The sequence below is a fragment of the Ovis aries genome, chromosome 2, assembly GCF_016772045.2.
Source record: "Ovis aries strain OAR_USU_Benz2616 breed Rambouillet chromosome 2, ARS-UI_Ramb_v3.0, whole genome shotgun sequence".
Taxonomy (NCBI): Eukaryota; Metazoa; Chordata; class Mammalia; order Artiodactyla; family Bovidae; genus Ovis; species Ovis aries.
The window spans coordinates 122,701,041-122,716,801 of record NC_056055.1 but is presented as its reverse complement, the minus strand read 5'-3'; the positions used below and the strand labels follow the sequence as shown (position 1 = coordinate 122,716,801).

Sequence of the window (15,761 nt, the reverse complement as noted above, 5' to 3'; positions counted from 1 at the left end):
CAGCAGTAAAGAATCTGCCTAGAGTGTGGGAGACCCCGGGTTCAATCCCTGGGTTGGGAAGATGCTCAGGAGAAGAGAATGGCTACCCACTCTGGTATTCTTGCCTGGGAAATCCCATGAACAGAGGAATTTGGAGAGGTAGCAAATGGGGTAGCAAAGAGTTGGACATGACTGAAGCAACTTGGCTCGCAGGCACATAGATAATGGAGGAATTAAAATAATAGAATATTATGAACAACCTTGTACCAAGAAAACAAAAACATTCTTAGAAAAACATAACACAATTGTTACTTGAAGAAATAGAAAACCCAAACAATCCACTTAACCATATAAACCATTCTGAAAATTGAACTGGCAGTTTAAAAGTCTTTACAACAAACAGATCACAAGACCTAAATAGTTTTATAGGCAATATTGTCTAAGCTGTCAGGAATGAGACATTCCAATATTAAGCTCTTTAGAAAAACAAGATGCATTTCCAGTTTATTCTCTGAAGCTAATGTAATTGATTACATTGTAATGTAATTGATAGACTGGCCAAGGATAGTATAAACAAGAAGAATTCATGAGTCTTACACAAAGACAGAGATATAGAATTACTAACCAAATATAAGCAAACTCAATCCAAGCTGTTTATAAAGAAGATTAAAAAACATACCAGCTTACATGTATCCTAGAGTGGGTTAACATTAAAAGTATAGTGTAACTTCACACATGAGTAGACTGAAAACATGGCCATCTTACTTGAAGTGCAAGACAGGTTTTTGATTAGATAACTGTTCATGATATTTGCAAACAAGACAAATACCTCAAGCTTCAACTATGAAGAAATACCATTTTATACTCAAAGTCTACCAGTACCTATTGCTTGGTCCAGATGTGAATTAATGAGAATTCTTATGTGTTGCTGATGGCAGTGTAAATGCTGTAAAGATTTTGGAAGATAATACGGTATTATCTTAGCTGACAAATCTCCTTTCCACTGTGTAGAATGATACATTTTTTTTTGTAATAGCAAAAATAAACCAAAACCCCAAAGAAATCCAAAAAAGAATTGATAAACTGTGGATTTATTATAAATATTACTCAACATGGGCTTCCCTAATAGCTCAGTTGGTAAAGAATCTGCCTGCAACGCAGGAGACCCTGGTTCAATTCCTGGGTCGGGAAGATCCCCTGAGAAAGGGATGGGCCACCCCACTCCAGTATTCTTGGGCTTCCCTTGTGGCTCAGCTGGTAAAGAACCCTGCTGCAATGTGGGAGATCTGGGTTTGATCCCTGGGTTGGGAAAATCCCTTTGAGAAGGGAAGGGCTACCCACTCCAGTTACTCAGCAATAAAAATTAACCTTGCTACATGCAATAATGCAAGTGAATCTTCTAAAAAAGTGTTGAAGCAAATAACAGAAGAATACATATGATCTCATTTTAAAATAAACAGGAAAAGTAATCTGAAGAACGTGCTGTTGTAGAGACATATACACTAGAGTAAAACTACTGTGAGCAAGCTAATGGAATGATTACCTCTGGAAGGAAGACAGAGGGATGAAAAGAGCATGTAGGTAGCTTAAGCAATATAGGTAATGTCCTGGTTATTATTTATATTGGGTGTGTGTTGGAGTCCTCATTTTATTAACAGGTCTCATATATTTTTGTGTGAATCAAATATTACATTGCAAAACAAAGTTGGTTAAGGATTCTCAGTGGATAATGATAGTCTTCTTTATGGATATCCTATTCTTATGTAAGTGTAGTTTTACAGAGAGTTTTGGTAGAATTGGATCAAGGGGTGAGTACAGCTGGCTTTGTATTGTGTGCTTACGGACTTCTATAGATAGCTTGATGTCTTAGGTTGATGTCATAATTAATTCAAAGCTTTTCCATTTTTAGGATGAATCTGAATTTAGAGATAAACTCACTCCAATTACTATTTTTATGGAGTATTGGTTGGATTATCGAACAGCTGCTGATGCAACAGGGTTGCAACCTATTCTTAACCAGTTTACCCCTGCCAATGTTAGTCGACAGGTACTGTACCTTATTATTTTGTTCTTTTATCTTTCTTTTTAACTTTACAATACTGTATTGGCTTGCCATACATCAACATGAATCAGCCACGGGTGTACATAAGTTCCCACTCCTGAATCCTCCTCCCACCTCCCTCCCCATACCATCCCTCTGGGTTATCCCAGTGCACCAACCCCAAGCATCCTGTATCCCGCATCGAACCTAGACTGGCGATTGGTTTCTTATATGATCTTATACATGTTTCAATGCCATTCTCCCAAATCATCCTGCCCTCTCCCTGTCCCACAGAGTCAAAAAGTCTGTTCTGTAATTCATTTTTTAATTAGCATAAAGGATTGCTTTTATTTTATATTTTTAATCTTTTCTACATTGGAGTATAGCAGAGTAACAATATTCAGATAGTTTCAGGTGCACAGCAAAGGGACTCAGCCATACAAGGATTGCTTCTATAATGTTGCATTTTTAGTCAGAGAAGTCAGAGGGGAAGAGACATTCAAAGCCACTCAACTTATACGCAGAGGAAGACAGGTCACATTTTGAATACATAAAACAACAAAGTAACTCAAGGAAAACAACAAAATGCCAAGCAATATATAGAATTTTAGTATTTTGCTAAACAAGTTTATGTTATCTTTGATTTATATTTTAAAAACTAGTGTATATACACACATATACATATATAGTATATAAATCATTCTTTAGATAAAATCAAATACAGCGACAGAATTTTATAAGGAATATATTTTATATATGTTAGCTATATTTTATAGTTTTAATTTTATAATTTATAACTATCTTATATTTATTTTGCATGTAAATAGTATAGATGGTGCTTTCCACTACCCATTAGTATAGAACTTACAAACATTATTCTTAGTTCATATTTTTTATAATTTATATTTTTAGGGGATGCACAGTCTTACTTTGATTAATAATAAACATATGAGCCTCTTATAGTCTGTTGTTCAGTTTTACAGTTTTTTCAAAAGTTAATTGTTACTTTTACATTATACATTTTGATATAGGAGTTATGATTATTTTCTGTTTATAATTCTGGAATTTTTTGGAGACTATTTATTAGTGTTAACATCTAGTTTACTGGGATCACCAATCTCTTCAATACCAATATAATTTAAAGGCAGCTTATCAAATTGGCTAACTTTGGAACTGATTTGAGGGAAATAATAACTTTAATATTTGACTTTCTTCCCTTTCTCCACCTCCCCTTCTTCATCATTTGAATCTTTGTTTCCTTTGTGTTCTACTTTTGTTTCAACAAGGACATTGTCTACTCTTAGGCATCTTTCTTTCTGTATTCTTAGTTTTATTATGGACTCTCATTTCTGTGTTAATTATCGACCCTAACATGCTTATTTACTTGTCTCTAAAATGGCGCTTTATTTCCCTGGTCATATTACTCACTTTTTTTTACTGTACACTCTTTAAAGTATTGCTTTCTAATAGAAATATAATGTGAGACACATTCGTAATTTAAATTTACTGATCAGTAACATTAAAAAAAATAGAAAACTGGTGACTGTAATTTTAATAATATATCTGTGTTAGTTTGCTAGGACTGCTATTACAAAGTGCTACAGAATGGGTGGTGAAATAATAGAAATTTATTTTCTCACAATTCTGGAGGCTTAAAGTCGGAGATCAAAGTGTGGGCAGTATTGGTTTTCTCTGAAGCTTTTCCCGCTGGCTTGTAGTGGTCACTTTCTCCCTGTGTCTTTATGTGATCTCCCCTCTGTGTCTGTGTTCTAATCTCCTTATAAAGCACCAGTCATATTGGATTAGGGCTTCCCTCATAGCTCAGTCGGTACAGAATCTGCTTGCAATGCAGGAGACCTGGGTTCGATCCTGGATTGGGAAGATCCCATGGAGAAGGCAATGGCACCCCACTCCAGTACTCTTGCCTGGAAAATCCCATGGATGGAGGAGCCTAGTAGGCTGCAGTCCATGGGGTCACAAAGAGTCGGACACGACTGAGCGACTTCACTTTCACTTTCGTGCATTGGAGAAGGAAATGGCAACCCACTCCAGTGTTCTTGCCTGGAGAATCCCAGGGATGGGGGAGCCTGGTGGGCTGCCGTCTATGGGGTCGCACAGAGTCGGACAGGACTGAAGCGACTTAGCAGCAGCAGCAGCCTGCCCCACCCCCGCCTCCTGGTTGTTCATTGAAATGTGTATTAAGTTCTTACTCTGCGTAAGATACTAAGTATATAACTGTAGAGATTTAGTTCTCTGTGAATGAAAGATAGTGCTCTTTGTCCATTTCTGAAGCTGTTCTTTCCTGAGAGTGTATTTTAATGCTGTAGTTGCACCAATGCCAGCTTAATCCTTTTTCTTCAGTGTAGAGTGGTAGTTAGTCAAATATCCCTCTATTGTAGTTTATTAATATTCATAATACTTCTCATTTCAAACTTCAGATACTCATCATTCTAGCTGGGACTTTTAATACACACCATATCATATATCATTAAATCCACTCTTAGTTCATGAACTAAGTTGGTAGTTGATTGTCTTTGGTATGACTTGTATAGTTACGTCAAAGTTCTTCTAATAATCCTGACCTTTTCCCCCCAACTTCTTGAAGCACGTAGCAGCTGTTTACATCTAGGTCAGTGAATTAGTTAACGTGTATTGTTGGATTTCATCCCAATTACATTGTCAGTTCAGATCTCTATCATTTAATTTTATTCTGGGAAGCCATATATCCCTGTAACTTGAAAGCATACAGTTTTGTTGTTATTGTTTTCAAGAAAGCCTGTCACTATTTTTCCCCTTTGAATCTTTTTCTTCTCTGTTTGCCTTAGGACCTGAAGCCCTTTGGATGTTAACAATAGACAAACCAATAATGGCTTAATCATTTTTTTCTTTCCTCTTTTATTAATTTTTAGGTTTCTTATTTCATATCCTGCCCAACTTCTGCTTCCTCCACTATGTCTTTCTGTTGGATTTTCCACAGTGTTCCGGCTGACACATCATATGGTTATATCTGGAGGGAGAAAGTGTTGAGGTCTTGCTTATTGTATCTGTCTTGGATCTGCTGACCTAATGCTTCTGGTTCCTTTTTCTTTCTCTCTTTCCAGATGGCCATGCCAATGCGGAACTCCTTTCATCCAATTTCTGTTCCGTTTGGTCTGTCTGTCTGAATTGCTGCTATGTATCCACAGGTCCTTATTCTGTGCTTCAGAGGCATAGTCTGTAATGAGAAATTCTGTAAAGGAGCTTCTTTGGCCCAAGATCACACAACTTAGCAGTAGCAGATTAAAGCCGAACTCTAATTTCAATTTTATTTTCTATTCTACACTTCATTCCAAAGTGGTAACAGCTTAATTCGAGATAGACCTAAAAGGTTCCATCTAATTGTATTATATTCTATGAATCTTTCCCTTCCTTTTCATTCTTACTAGCTAATGCTGACCTGTTTAAAAACAGGCAGCCATGATCCCTTTTGCATTCAGGTATATATATAAGTTGAGTGTATATAAATATATACATGTATATTCATATACATCCATATATATTAATATACACTGTATGTGTGACCTGTATTGGTATCTATTCATGTAGAAAAAAATAAAAACTTTTTTCTAGGCTCATATTCTACTTGACTGTGGTGAAGACAATGTCTGTAAACCCAAACTGGAGGTTTCTGTAGATAGGTAAGTTTTGCTCCAAATAATAGACTGTATAATAAGAAATTGAAATGAAAGAGCACATTTTTCTATTAAAGTAATAGCAATGAGAATTAGTTAAGTTGGAGGATAATGCATGATTTTCAGTAAAGGAGTGAATATTGAGCTTTAGAAAAATAGGCTGTATGTTTCACCAGCTGCCTAGGTTAACAGATCTGTTTTCCTCAGTATGGAGTAGTGTCACAAAGTAGCATTGTATTCTCTTAAAGATTGTCTCTTAACTAAAGGATATATTACCATTTTAGATGATGTATAAATTATTGGAAATATTGGAAGTATCATGACCAGGGGATTAGTTCAACTTTTAGAAAAAATCAGGAAATTAATAAGTACAAAGGGATATAAAATTATTTCCATAATAGATTTGAGTGATAGTGATAGGAGAAAGGCATCGGTATTTTCTTTTATTGGGAGAAACGTTGAGTTTGCACCCAGTGTGCTGTTTCCAGTTCGGTGTTGATCTGTGCAGTGGTCTCAAAATATCCTGAGACGCTGCTGAACATGTCAGTGCTTTGAACAGTCATGCTCTTGCTGCGTAGTCTTTCTTCATTGACTAGATTTATATTAACTTGTAGTGATCAAAAGAAGATCTATATTGGAGACGACAACCCTCTGACCTTGATTGTTAAAGCTCAGAATCAGGGAGAAGGTGCCTATGAAGCCGAGCTCATCGTTTCCATCCCACTGCAGGCTGATTTCATCGGTGTTGTCCGTAACAGTGAAGTAAGCAAGCTGCCTCTTTAAAAATCGAAATGCGCTCATGGTTCACATTAACATTAATGAGCAGCTACCCTATTTATTATACTACAGCTTAGCTGTTCTACCTAAGGCTAAATTGCTAGACAATAGAGTGCCTGTCTTACATAATTCTTTTCAAGCCTAGTACTTTGCATAATGCATTGATATGACGTTTTTTAAAAATTGCTAGCTAAGTGCCTGACACAAGGTCAGATGGATAAAGTGTCTAAGCCTGGCCATCCAGTAATTTGTCAGAAATAATATGGTATGTTTCTAAGTCCTCTAGGGATCATTCATAAACAATTTTGCATGTATTTGTGGCAACTGAACACAGTTCTGGTTCCCCCATATCCCTCATTACTCAAGTAGATCTGTTTGCTTTGTAAAACAAGAAACTCAAACATCCAACTGTATGATATTGTCTAGAAACTTTACAGTTTTAGTATGGCTTCTGCTTTTTTTTTTTTTTTTAGTGATTAATTTATTTTCCCTTCAATACTCTTTCTTCATCTGTCAAAGGCCTTAGCAAGACTTTCCTGCGCGTTTAAGACAGAAAACCAAACCCGCCAGGTGGTTTGTGACCTTGGAAACCCAATGAAGGCTGGAACTCAAGTAAGACATTTTAATTAAATGGGTCTCTTTTGTTCTTTCATAGAGATTAGCATATTTTTCGGTGGGTTTGTCCACAGTCATTTGTTTGATTATTTTTAATTTATGTTTTGATTATGGTGGGTCTCTGTTGCTGCACGTGGGCCCTCTCCAGTTGTGAACAGAGGCCACTCCTTTCTGTGGTGCTTGGACTTCTTGCTGTGGTGGCTTCTGTCACGGACACGGGCTCCAGTGGTTGCAGCACGTGGGAGAAATAGTTGTGGCTCGTGGGCTCTGGAGCATGGGCTCAGCAGGTGGTGCCTAGGTCTAGCTTTGTAGCATATGGGATCTTTGGGACCTGGGATTGAACCGGTATCCCCTGCATTGCAAGGCAGAGTCTCAACCAGTGGACCACCAGGGAAGTCCCATAGTAATTTTTTTTTTTAATAAAAACTTCAAAATAGTTTTCCAGTTGCTTTTGATTTAGAATGTAACGATTATTAGAGCTTAGTTTTGATTAAGATACCAAAGTAGTGAGTTTTGCTATTACCTGTATTCAGTAAGCTGCTCTTTGCCTTCACTTTAGTGAATGGATCAGAGCATGGTTTAAGCTAAGGACTGAGATCGTAACTTTGATATTTTAAACTGATGCTTTAATGCATCCTCAAAGCTACTCTGACAAATACCGAGACTGTTGTTATTAGGTGAGTTAGAGTGATCTCATTAATTGGGGTTCCCTGGTGGCTCAGACTATAAAGAATCTGCCTGCAATGCATGAAGGCCCAAGTCCTTTCCCTGGGTTGGGAAGATCCCCTGGAGAAGGGAATGGCTACCCACGCCAGTATTCTTGCTTGCAGAATTCCATGGACAGAGGAGCCTGGTGAGCTACAGTACGTAGGGTTGCAAAGAGTCAGACACGACTGAATGACTAACACTTTCACTTCACACTTTATTAATGTGAAACCTGTAAGGTCATCCCATTAGGATCAAACTGCACATTGGTTGGATCAGACTCCTCTTTAGGTGGTGGAGAAGGGAGCTCAGAAGCTTGAGAAGAAGCACTCAGTGGATTGCTTCCCAAATCTTCTAAAAGAGGAGACAAAATATATCTTTTTGAATTGCTAGTATCAAGGGGGAAAAAAGCAGCAGTATATTTCTTGTTACCTTTTCAATAGAATTTAATTTATTAATAATGACACATCAGTTCAGTTCAGTTGCTCAGTCGTGTCCGACTCTTTGCGACCCCATGAATCACAGCATGCCAGGCCTCCCTGTCCATCACCAACTCACGGAGTTCACCCAAACTCATGTGTATTGAGTTGGTGATGCCATCCAGCCATCTCATCCTCTGTCATCCTCTTTTCTCCCTGCCCCCAATTCCTCCCAGGATCAGAGTCTTTTCCAATGAGTCAACTCTTCGCACGAGGTGGCCAAAGTATTGGAGTTTCAGCCTCAGCATCAGTCCTTCCAATGAATACCCAGGACTGATCTCCTTTCGGATGGACTGGTTGGATATCCTTGCAGTCCAAGGGACTCTCAAGAGTCTTCTCCAACACCACAGTTCAAAAGCATCAATTCTTTGGTGCTCAGCCTTCTTCACAGTCCAACTCTCACATCCATACATGACCACTGGAAAAACCATAGCCTTGACTAGACAGACCTCTGTTGGCAAAGTAATATCTCTGCTTTTTAATATGCAGTCTAGGTTCGTCATAACTTTCCTTCCAAGGAGCAAGCGTCTTTTAATTTCATGGCTGCAGTCATCATCTGCAGTGATTTTGGAGCCCCCAAAAATAAAGTCTGACACTGTTTCCACTGTTTCCCCATCTATTTCCCATGAAGTGATGGGACCAGATGCCATGATCTTCGTTTTCTGAATGTTGAGCTTTAAGCCAACTTTTTCATTCTCCTCTTTTACTTTCATCAAGAGGCTTTTTAGCTCCTCTTCACTTTCTGCCATAAGGGTGGTGTCATCTGCATATCTGAGGTTATTGATGTTTCTCCTGGCAATCTTGATTCCAGCTTGTGCTTCATCCAGCCCAGCGTTTCTCATGATGTACTCTGCATATAAGTTAAATAAGCAGGGTGACAATATACAGCCTTGACGTACTCCTTTTCCTATTTGAACCAGTCTGTTGTTCAATGTCCAGTTCTAATTGTTGCTTCCTGACCTGCATATAGGTTTCTCAAGAGGCAGGTCAGGTGGTGTGGTCTGCCCATCTCTTTCATAATTTTCTACAGTTTATTGTGATCCACACAGTCAAAGGCTTTGGCATAGTCAATAAAGCAGAAATAGATGTTTTTCTGGAACTCTCTTAGAAGATCTGTGATAATTGTTATTCAGTCACTCAGTCGTATCTGACTCTTTGCTACCCCATGGACTGCCGCATGCCGGGCTTCCCTGTCCTTCACTATCTCCTGGAGTTTACTCAAACTCATGTCCATTGAGTCACTGATGCCATCCAACCATCTTGTCCTCTGTCGTCCCCTTTTTCTCCTGCCTTAAGCCTTTCCCAGCATCATGGTCTTTTCCAGTGAGTTGGCCCTTCACATCAGGTGGCCAAAGTATTAGAGCTTTAGCTTCAGCATCAGTCCTTCCAATGAATATTCAGGGTTGATTTCCTTTAGGATTAACTGGTTTGGTCTCCTTGCTGTCCAAGGGACTCTCAAATCTTCTCCAGCACCACAGTTCAAAAGTAGCAATTCTTAGGTGCTCAGCCGCCTTCATGGCCCAACTCTCGCATCCGTACACGACTCCTGGAAAAACTATAGCTTTGACAATAGGGACCTTTGTTGGCAAAGTGATGTGCCTGCTTTTTTAACATGCTTTCTAGGTTTGTTATAGCTTTTCTTCCAAGAAGCAAGTGTCTTAATTTCATGGTTACAGTCATTGTCTGAGTTGATTTTGGCACCGAAGGAAATAAAGTCTGTTACTGTTTCCATTTTTTTCTCATCTGTTCGCCGTGAAGTGGTAGGACTGGATGCGATCTTGATTCCTATTTGAGCTTCATCCAGCCTGGCATTATCTGTGAAAATACGGGACTATAAATTCCATATCTACCCTTATAGATAGTGTCCTATTAGATGTTATTTAAGGGTACAGACTTTCAATGACTAGTGAGTAAGTCTTAGAGAGCTAATGTGCAGTGTAATGATCACAGACAACAGTATGTGACAGAGTTGCCGTTATTGCTGCAGTGGTAATCATGTAATGGTGCATGATTACATGCAGTGGTAATCATGTAATGTATGAAATCAACATGTTGTATACCTTAGCTTTACACAGTGTTGTGTGTGAAATATTAATATATTTCAATAAAAAATAAATATCCCATATTTCTTTAAATATATCTCCCCTTAAAAGTCATAATTATTTCTAGATATATGGTCTCTTGGGGAAGATGGCTTGAACAGAGTCCTCAAAGTTACATTTGTCACTTGTATTTAATGCAGTGTTTTATTAAGGAGTGAACGTGCCTTTTATTTTTCATACACTCATTCTCTCTAACTTTCTTACTCACTGTGTATTCAGGAAAGATAATTCCAGGTTAATTCTTACGGCTGGCTCCAGGCTGTGTAAAGTTAGAGGTGGTTTGATGAAGTCCCCTGGAAGGGCCATTTTTAGATGTCTTTTATATGACTTCCAAGAAGCCTGCTTTCTCTAACTTTGTAGCTCAGTTGTTTTCTTTAAAATAATTTTCTGCCTGCAGAAGTTAAGCTGTTTGTTGTTGATGGACTTGTGGGTGGCGTAGAGAAATTCTGCGTCTGGCCCTACTTCTTTTTAGTCAGGCTCTCTCAGTCTTGTAAACCGTCTGTTTCCTCCTGCTCTATTAACAGAGGTTCAGGTGTTAGCTTCCTGTCAGTAAATCTTGTGCATAACTACTGTACTTTCATTGGATCAGTGGTTTCTCTTGCATTTTTCAGAAAGTTAATATTAGTTGACATTCTAAGGAGATAATAAGTTAATATTATAAGTAGATATGGTAATCACTGTTGTTAAACAGGCTCCATTATGGATTGGCCTGAGTATCTTAATTAATAGGGATTTGATAGAAGATCAGACTTAGGGCCTCCCTGGTGGCTCACTGGTAAAGAATCTGCCTGTAATGCAGGAGGCACAGACGCGGGTTCGATTCCTGGGTCAAGAAGATCCTATGGAGAAGGGCATGGCAACTCACTCCAGTATTCTTGCCTGGAGAATTCCACAGACATAGGACCCTGGCATGCTACAGCCCATGGGGTTGCAAAGGGTCGGACATGACTGACGTGACTGAACAGCAGCAGCAGCAGCAGGCTTTGTTATTTTTGCTAGAGTACTTTCAGTTTTAAGTTCAGAAATACCCTGTTTTAGAGCATTCTTTTTTCTTTGGAGATTGCATTTGAAATTTCCCTTGTTTGACATGTTCCTAACTAACATTAACCTTCTTTTTCTCCTTTAGCTCTTAGCTGGTCTCCGTTTCAGTGTGCACCAGCAATCAGAGATGGATACGTCTGTGAAATTTGATTTACAAATTCAAAGGTGTGAAGACAACTTTTTTTCCTGTCTGTAATAACTTTTGAGGAAATAGTGTTTGTTATAAATATATTTTGCAGTATACTTCAGTATTATGGAATAGGATAGACTAAAATTTTAGTACTTAGTTATCAAATTTTAAGACCAATATTTACATGATAAGCATAATTTTATTATTTTGAATTTTAAGACAAAAATAAAAGTTAAATAAAAATCATCTTCTTAGAATGAAATGCTAATGAAATAACTATTTTGTGCAGTTTGTCATTTCTTTATTGCTTTTCATTTGTTCACTTTTAGTTTCACTGCATTTGCTTCTGTATGATTTTGATGATAATTGTGCTCATCAAATTCAGTCCTAAATTTATTTTTTTCTTTTTCAGCTCCAATCTTTTTGATAAAGTAAGCCCGGTTGTATCTTACAAAGTTGACCTTGCTGTTGTAGCTGCTGTTGAGATAAGAGGGTCAGTATGATTACCCAGTTGAGTATCTTATTTTCATGATTTAAACTACTTTGAAAAGTAGTTGCTTCTTTTTTTACATTAAAAGAATTTATTTATTTTTTAATTGAAGGATAATTACTTTACAGAATTTTGTGGTTTTCTGCCAAATATCAACATGAATCAGCCATAGGCATAGATGTGTCCAGGGCTTCCCTGGTGGCTCAGACAGTAAAGAATCCGTCTGCAATATGGGAGACCTGGGTTCGATCCCTGGGTTGGGAAGGATCCCCCGGAGGAGGACATGGCAACCCACTCTAGTGTTCTTGCCTGGAGAATCTCCATGGACAGAGGAGCCTGGCAGGTTATAGTGGGTCAGACATGACTGAGCAACTAAGCACAGCACATAACATATGTCCAAGTCTTAGGCCCCTAACTTCTTTTGGATAGTATATGTTTCATGGTGATTTTACCAGAACTATAGCTTCTGTAGGAATAAGAAGACTCTGGGTGTATTCCAAAGCCCCAAATATTTATTTGCTAATTCTCTGGTAATAAACCAGACATGGCAAAAGCAGCATAAAATAAATTTATTGAACTCTTATGCAGAAATGTTTGCCTATTACCAATTCATCTGTTACGCTGGATTCAGTAAAGAAGAGTTTGTATGTCCAGCTATGCGTGTATACATAGAAGTATAATTTTTTTGGCTTTGGTGCTTTTTTAAAAATTCTGATTTTATTCATTTGGATACTGGATACTTTTGAAAAGGAGCTGACCATATCATTTTGATATTCATGGTAGGTTTTCTTTGCTCATTGTTTAGAGTCTCAAGTCCTGATCATATCTTTCTTCCGATTCCAAATTGGAAGTACAAAGAGAACCCTGAGACTGAAGAAGATGTTGGGCCAGTTGTTCAGCACATCTATGAGGTTTGCAGTTGGATTTAATTGATAACCTGGTAGAGAGACAAAGAGGGAGGAACAGATAGGCTGCTTTTAAAAAACAAGCCAAAAAAATAAAAAGAAAACAAATCTATGTAATCTGTATGTAAACTTTGCACAGTTTAATTTTGTACCAGAGATTTCTTAGAATTTTTTCCCCATTCTTAAGCTCATTTCCATTAGATGACTAACTTCAAGTGGTAAAAGAAAGCTGTTTATGCAAACTGTTGTTTAAAACCAATTAGTTATACTTGGATAAAAGGAATAGGTCATTGAGTAAAATTTTGGTTCTGTAGGAAGAAAATTTTCTATGCCACTTATCAGTAACTGTTTCATGTTTTCCTCTTTTGTTTATATTTTTACCCTGACACACACTGCCCTATTTGGAGGCATATGTTGAGTTTGATTCTTTTGCATACTAATGATCATGATTAGAGTCACTATGGAAACTCCGCTGTTATTCAAATGCTGTTGCTTCAGGATTCCTAAAGATGATGTAGGGGATGGATTATAGATTTTTGCCCAAAGTATTTACATTTTCTTTTCCTTGTTAGCTGAGAAACAATGGTCCGAGTTCATTCAGCAAGGCAATGCTACATCTTCAGTGGCCTTACAAATATAACAATAACACCTTGTTGTACATCCTTCAATATGATATTGATGGACCAATGAACTGCACTTCAGATATGGAGATTAACCCTTTGAGAATTAAGGTAATATGCTTCATAGCAGCGGTTTATTATGCTGATGTTTTATTGCTTTTCTTTCTAAATCTATAAAAGAAATGCATAAAATAAAGCAATTATTTTAGTAATAAATCCATTCTGCAAATATATTTTAGTTCATAACCAGTATGCTATGGATTAGATTCTTTATTTGTGTAATGAGTAAGGATGAATTCTATGACGTTCTGCTGAACCATTTATTTATGTAGCATTTAGTGAGCCTCTGGAGATATTCTTAAGTGATCCAGTTTGACTTTGGTTTCATCGCATAGTGGTTTTATCCACATGTGATATTATATCAAGGGTGTTTGGATGTCCAAATTTTTGTCTTTGGGGTAAGATGTAACATTTTACTCTTGACTTTTTTGACTTGACCTAGAAAATATCATTTTGTGGAACTCTATTTACGTTTAGATATATTCCTCTCCATCCTAGCCTGTATCTTTGGATAAGAAGCTGTTGCAGTTTAGAAAAAAGGAGGGTTAAGAAAACAAAAAATGTATACTCATGACACACATCACAAATGTACACTGTGAAATTTCAGACTGTTTTGTATATTTTATCAATTTCTCCTCTCACTATGCAAGGGGAGAAAATGATGGCTAGGCAGAGGTAATTTTTTCCCACATATTAAGGACTCATCTTTATTTTCTGTGCTTAGTTTTAGCCATAGAGTAAGTGGTGAATTTTCTATCATACCACATTTTTAGTGGCTGTATTTTAATTACATATAATAGGTTATGCCAAAATGTTTATGCAGAATGTTTTCCATTGTTATTTACCATCAGTTATTAATGTAATCCTAGATCTCAAATTCACAAACAAGTGAAAAGAATGATACAATTGGTGGGCAAGGTGACCGGAACCATCTCATCACGAAGCGGGATCTCACCCTCAGTGAAGGAGATGTTCACACTTTGGTAAGTGCCATTCCAACAACAGCACTTTAAATGTTTTAAAATATGTGATTATAGAACTGATGCCAAAGAACATTTCAAAAATAACAACAGCTGTGCTGGAAAGAGCTATATGTTTTAATATCATTCACTCCTCTTACTTTCCTCTTCCTAACTGGATTAATACCACGTTTTATTCAAAGGATCTATCTTTATAGATTGCTAATAAAAATGTTTTATATTTTAACTTATTTTTCTGACTGTGCTTATTTAACTGATCTCTTTCTTGGTCTCACTCTAATCTTTGCAACTTATGTGCAGTACTGTAGAAAAAACCCGGAAGGCCTCAACAAAAAATGTGAGAATAATTAACATTATGATCATCTTTTGTTGAGTCAGCCTGTCTAATGACTATAATATTATTAGAGAGGTTTGTCACTCCAGTTCTTAAAATTTAACATGTTAAAAGATGTTAAAATTTAACATCTGCAAACCACAGCTAGCAGAGTACCTGGTGTAGTGTTTCTGTTCACTAGCAGTCACCGGTTCCCTTCATATCTCCTTCCGTGGTTCTTCTTAGCTCTCTTTCAGTTTAAGTGCTCGGTGACTTTGGGCACATTAAGCACTTCCTCCGCAATGAAACATTCCTGTCTTACTTCTAGGACACTGCTCACTTGGTTGTCCTCTTACCACAACTCTCGACTGCTTACTCTCCATTTCTAGGCTTTTAAGCTCCAGAGAGGATTTTCAGGGCTCAGATTTCTTCTTGCTCCACTTCCAGTCATTCATTAGATCTGTGTGGTCCAGTTTTGTAAATAGCAGCCACATTTCAGGTATTCATTAGCCACGTGTGGCTCGTGGCTACCACTTAGAGAGTGCAGGTATATCCACACTGATGATTTCTGTGCAGATATATCCCACAGTTTGTGTGAGATGACCTTAATCATTCTCAGGGCTGGTAAGTACTGTTTCTGTGTAGATGACTTTGATTTATATTTCCAACCCAATCCTCTGCATTGAACTCCAGACTCTTATTATCCAGCTATCTACTGGAACTCCTCTTAAGTAGGAATCTTACACTTAATGCTAAGAACATACCCTTGAGTTTTCCTGATGCTAATCTTTCTGTGGTGTCCCATATTGTAGTAAATACCAACCCGTTTTTCTGTCCAAAACATGGGTGTTGT

General features: G+C 37.6%; 1 protein-coding gene across 4 annotated transcripts in view; it reads left to right on the top strand.

The window, feature by feature from the left end:
* ITGAV (integrin subunit alpha V) overlaps positions 1–15,761 on the top strand; it is a 106,238-nt gene that overhangs the window by 79,774 nt on the left and 10,703 nt on the right. For all 4 annotated transcript variants that reach the window (XM_012110914.5, XM_060408791.1, XM_060408790.1 and 1 more), the window contains 9 exon segments: positions 1,889–2,026; positions 5,630–5,697; positions 6,306–6,453; positions 6,988–7,080; positions 11,496–11,575; positions 11,953–12,033; positions 12,836–12,941; positions 13,508–13,666; positions 14,485–14,598. In XM_012110914.5, the coding sequence (XP_011966304.1) occupies positions 1,889–2,026; positions 5,630–5,697; positions 6,306–6,453; positions 6,988–7,080; positions 11,496–11,575; positions 11,953–12,033; positions 12,836–12,941; positions 13,508–13,666; positions 14,485–14,598 (987 nt within the window).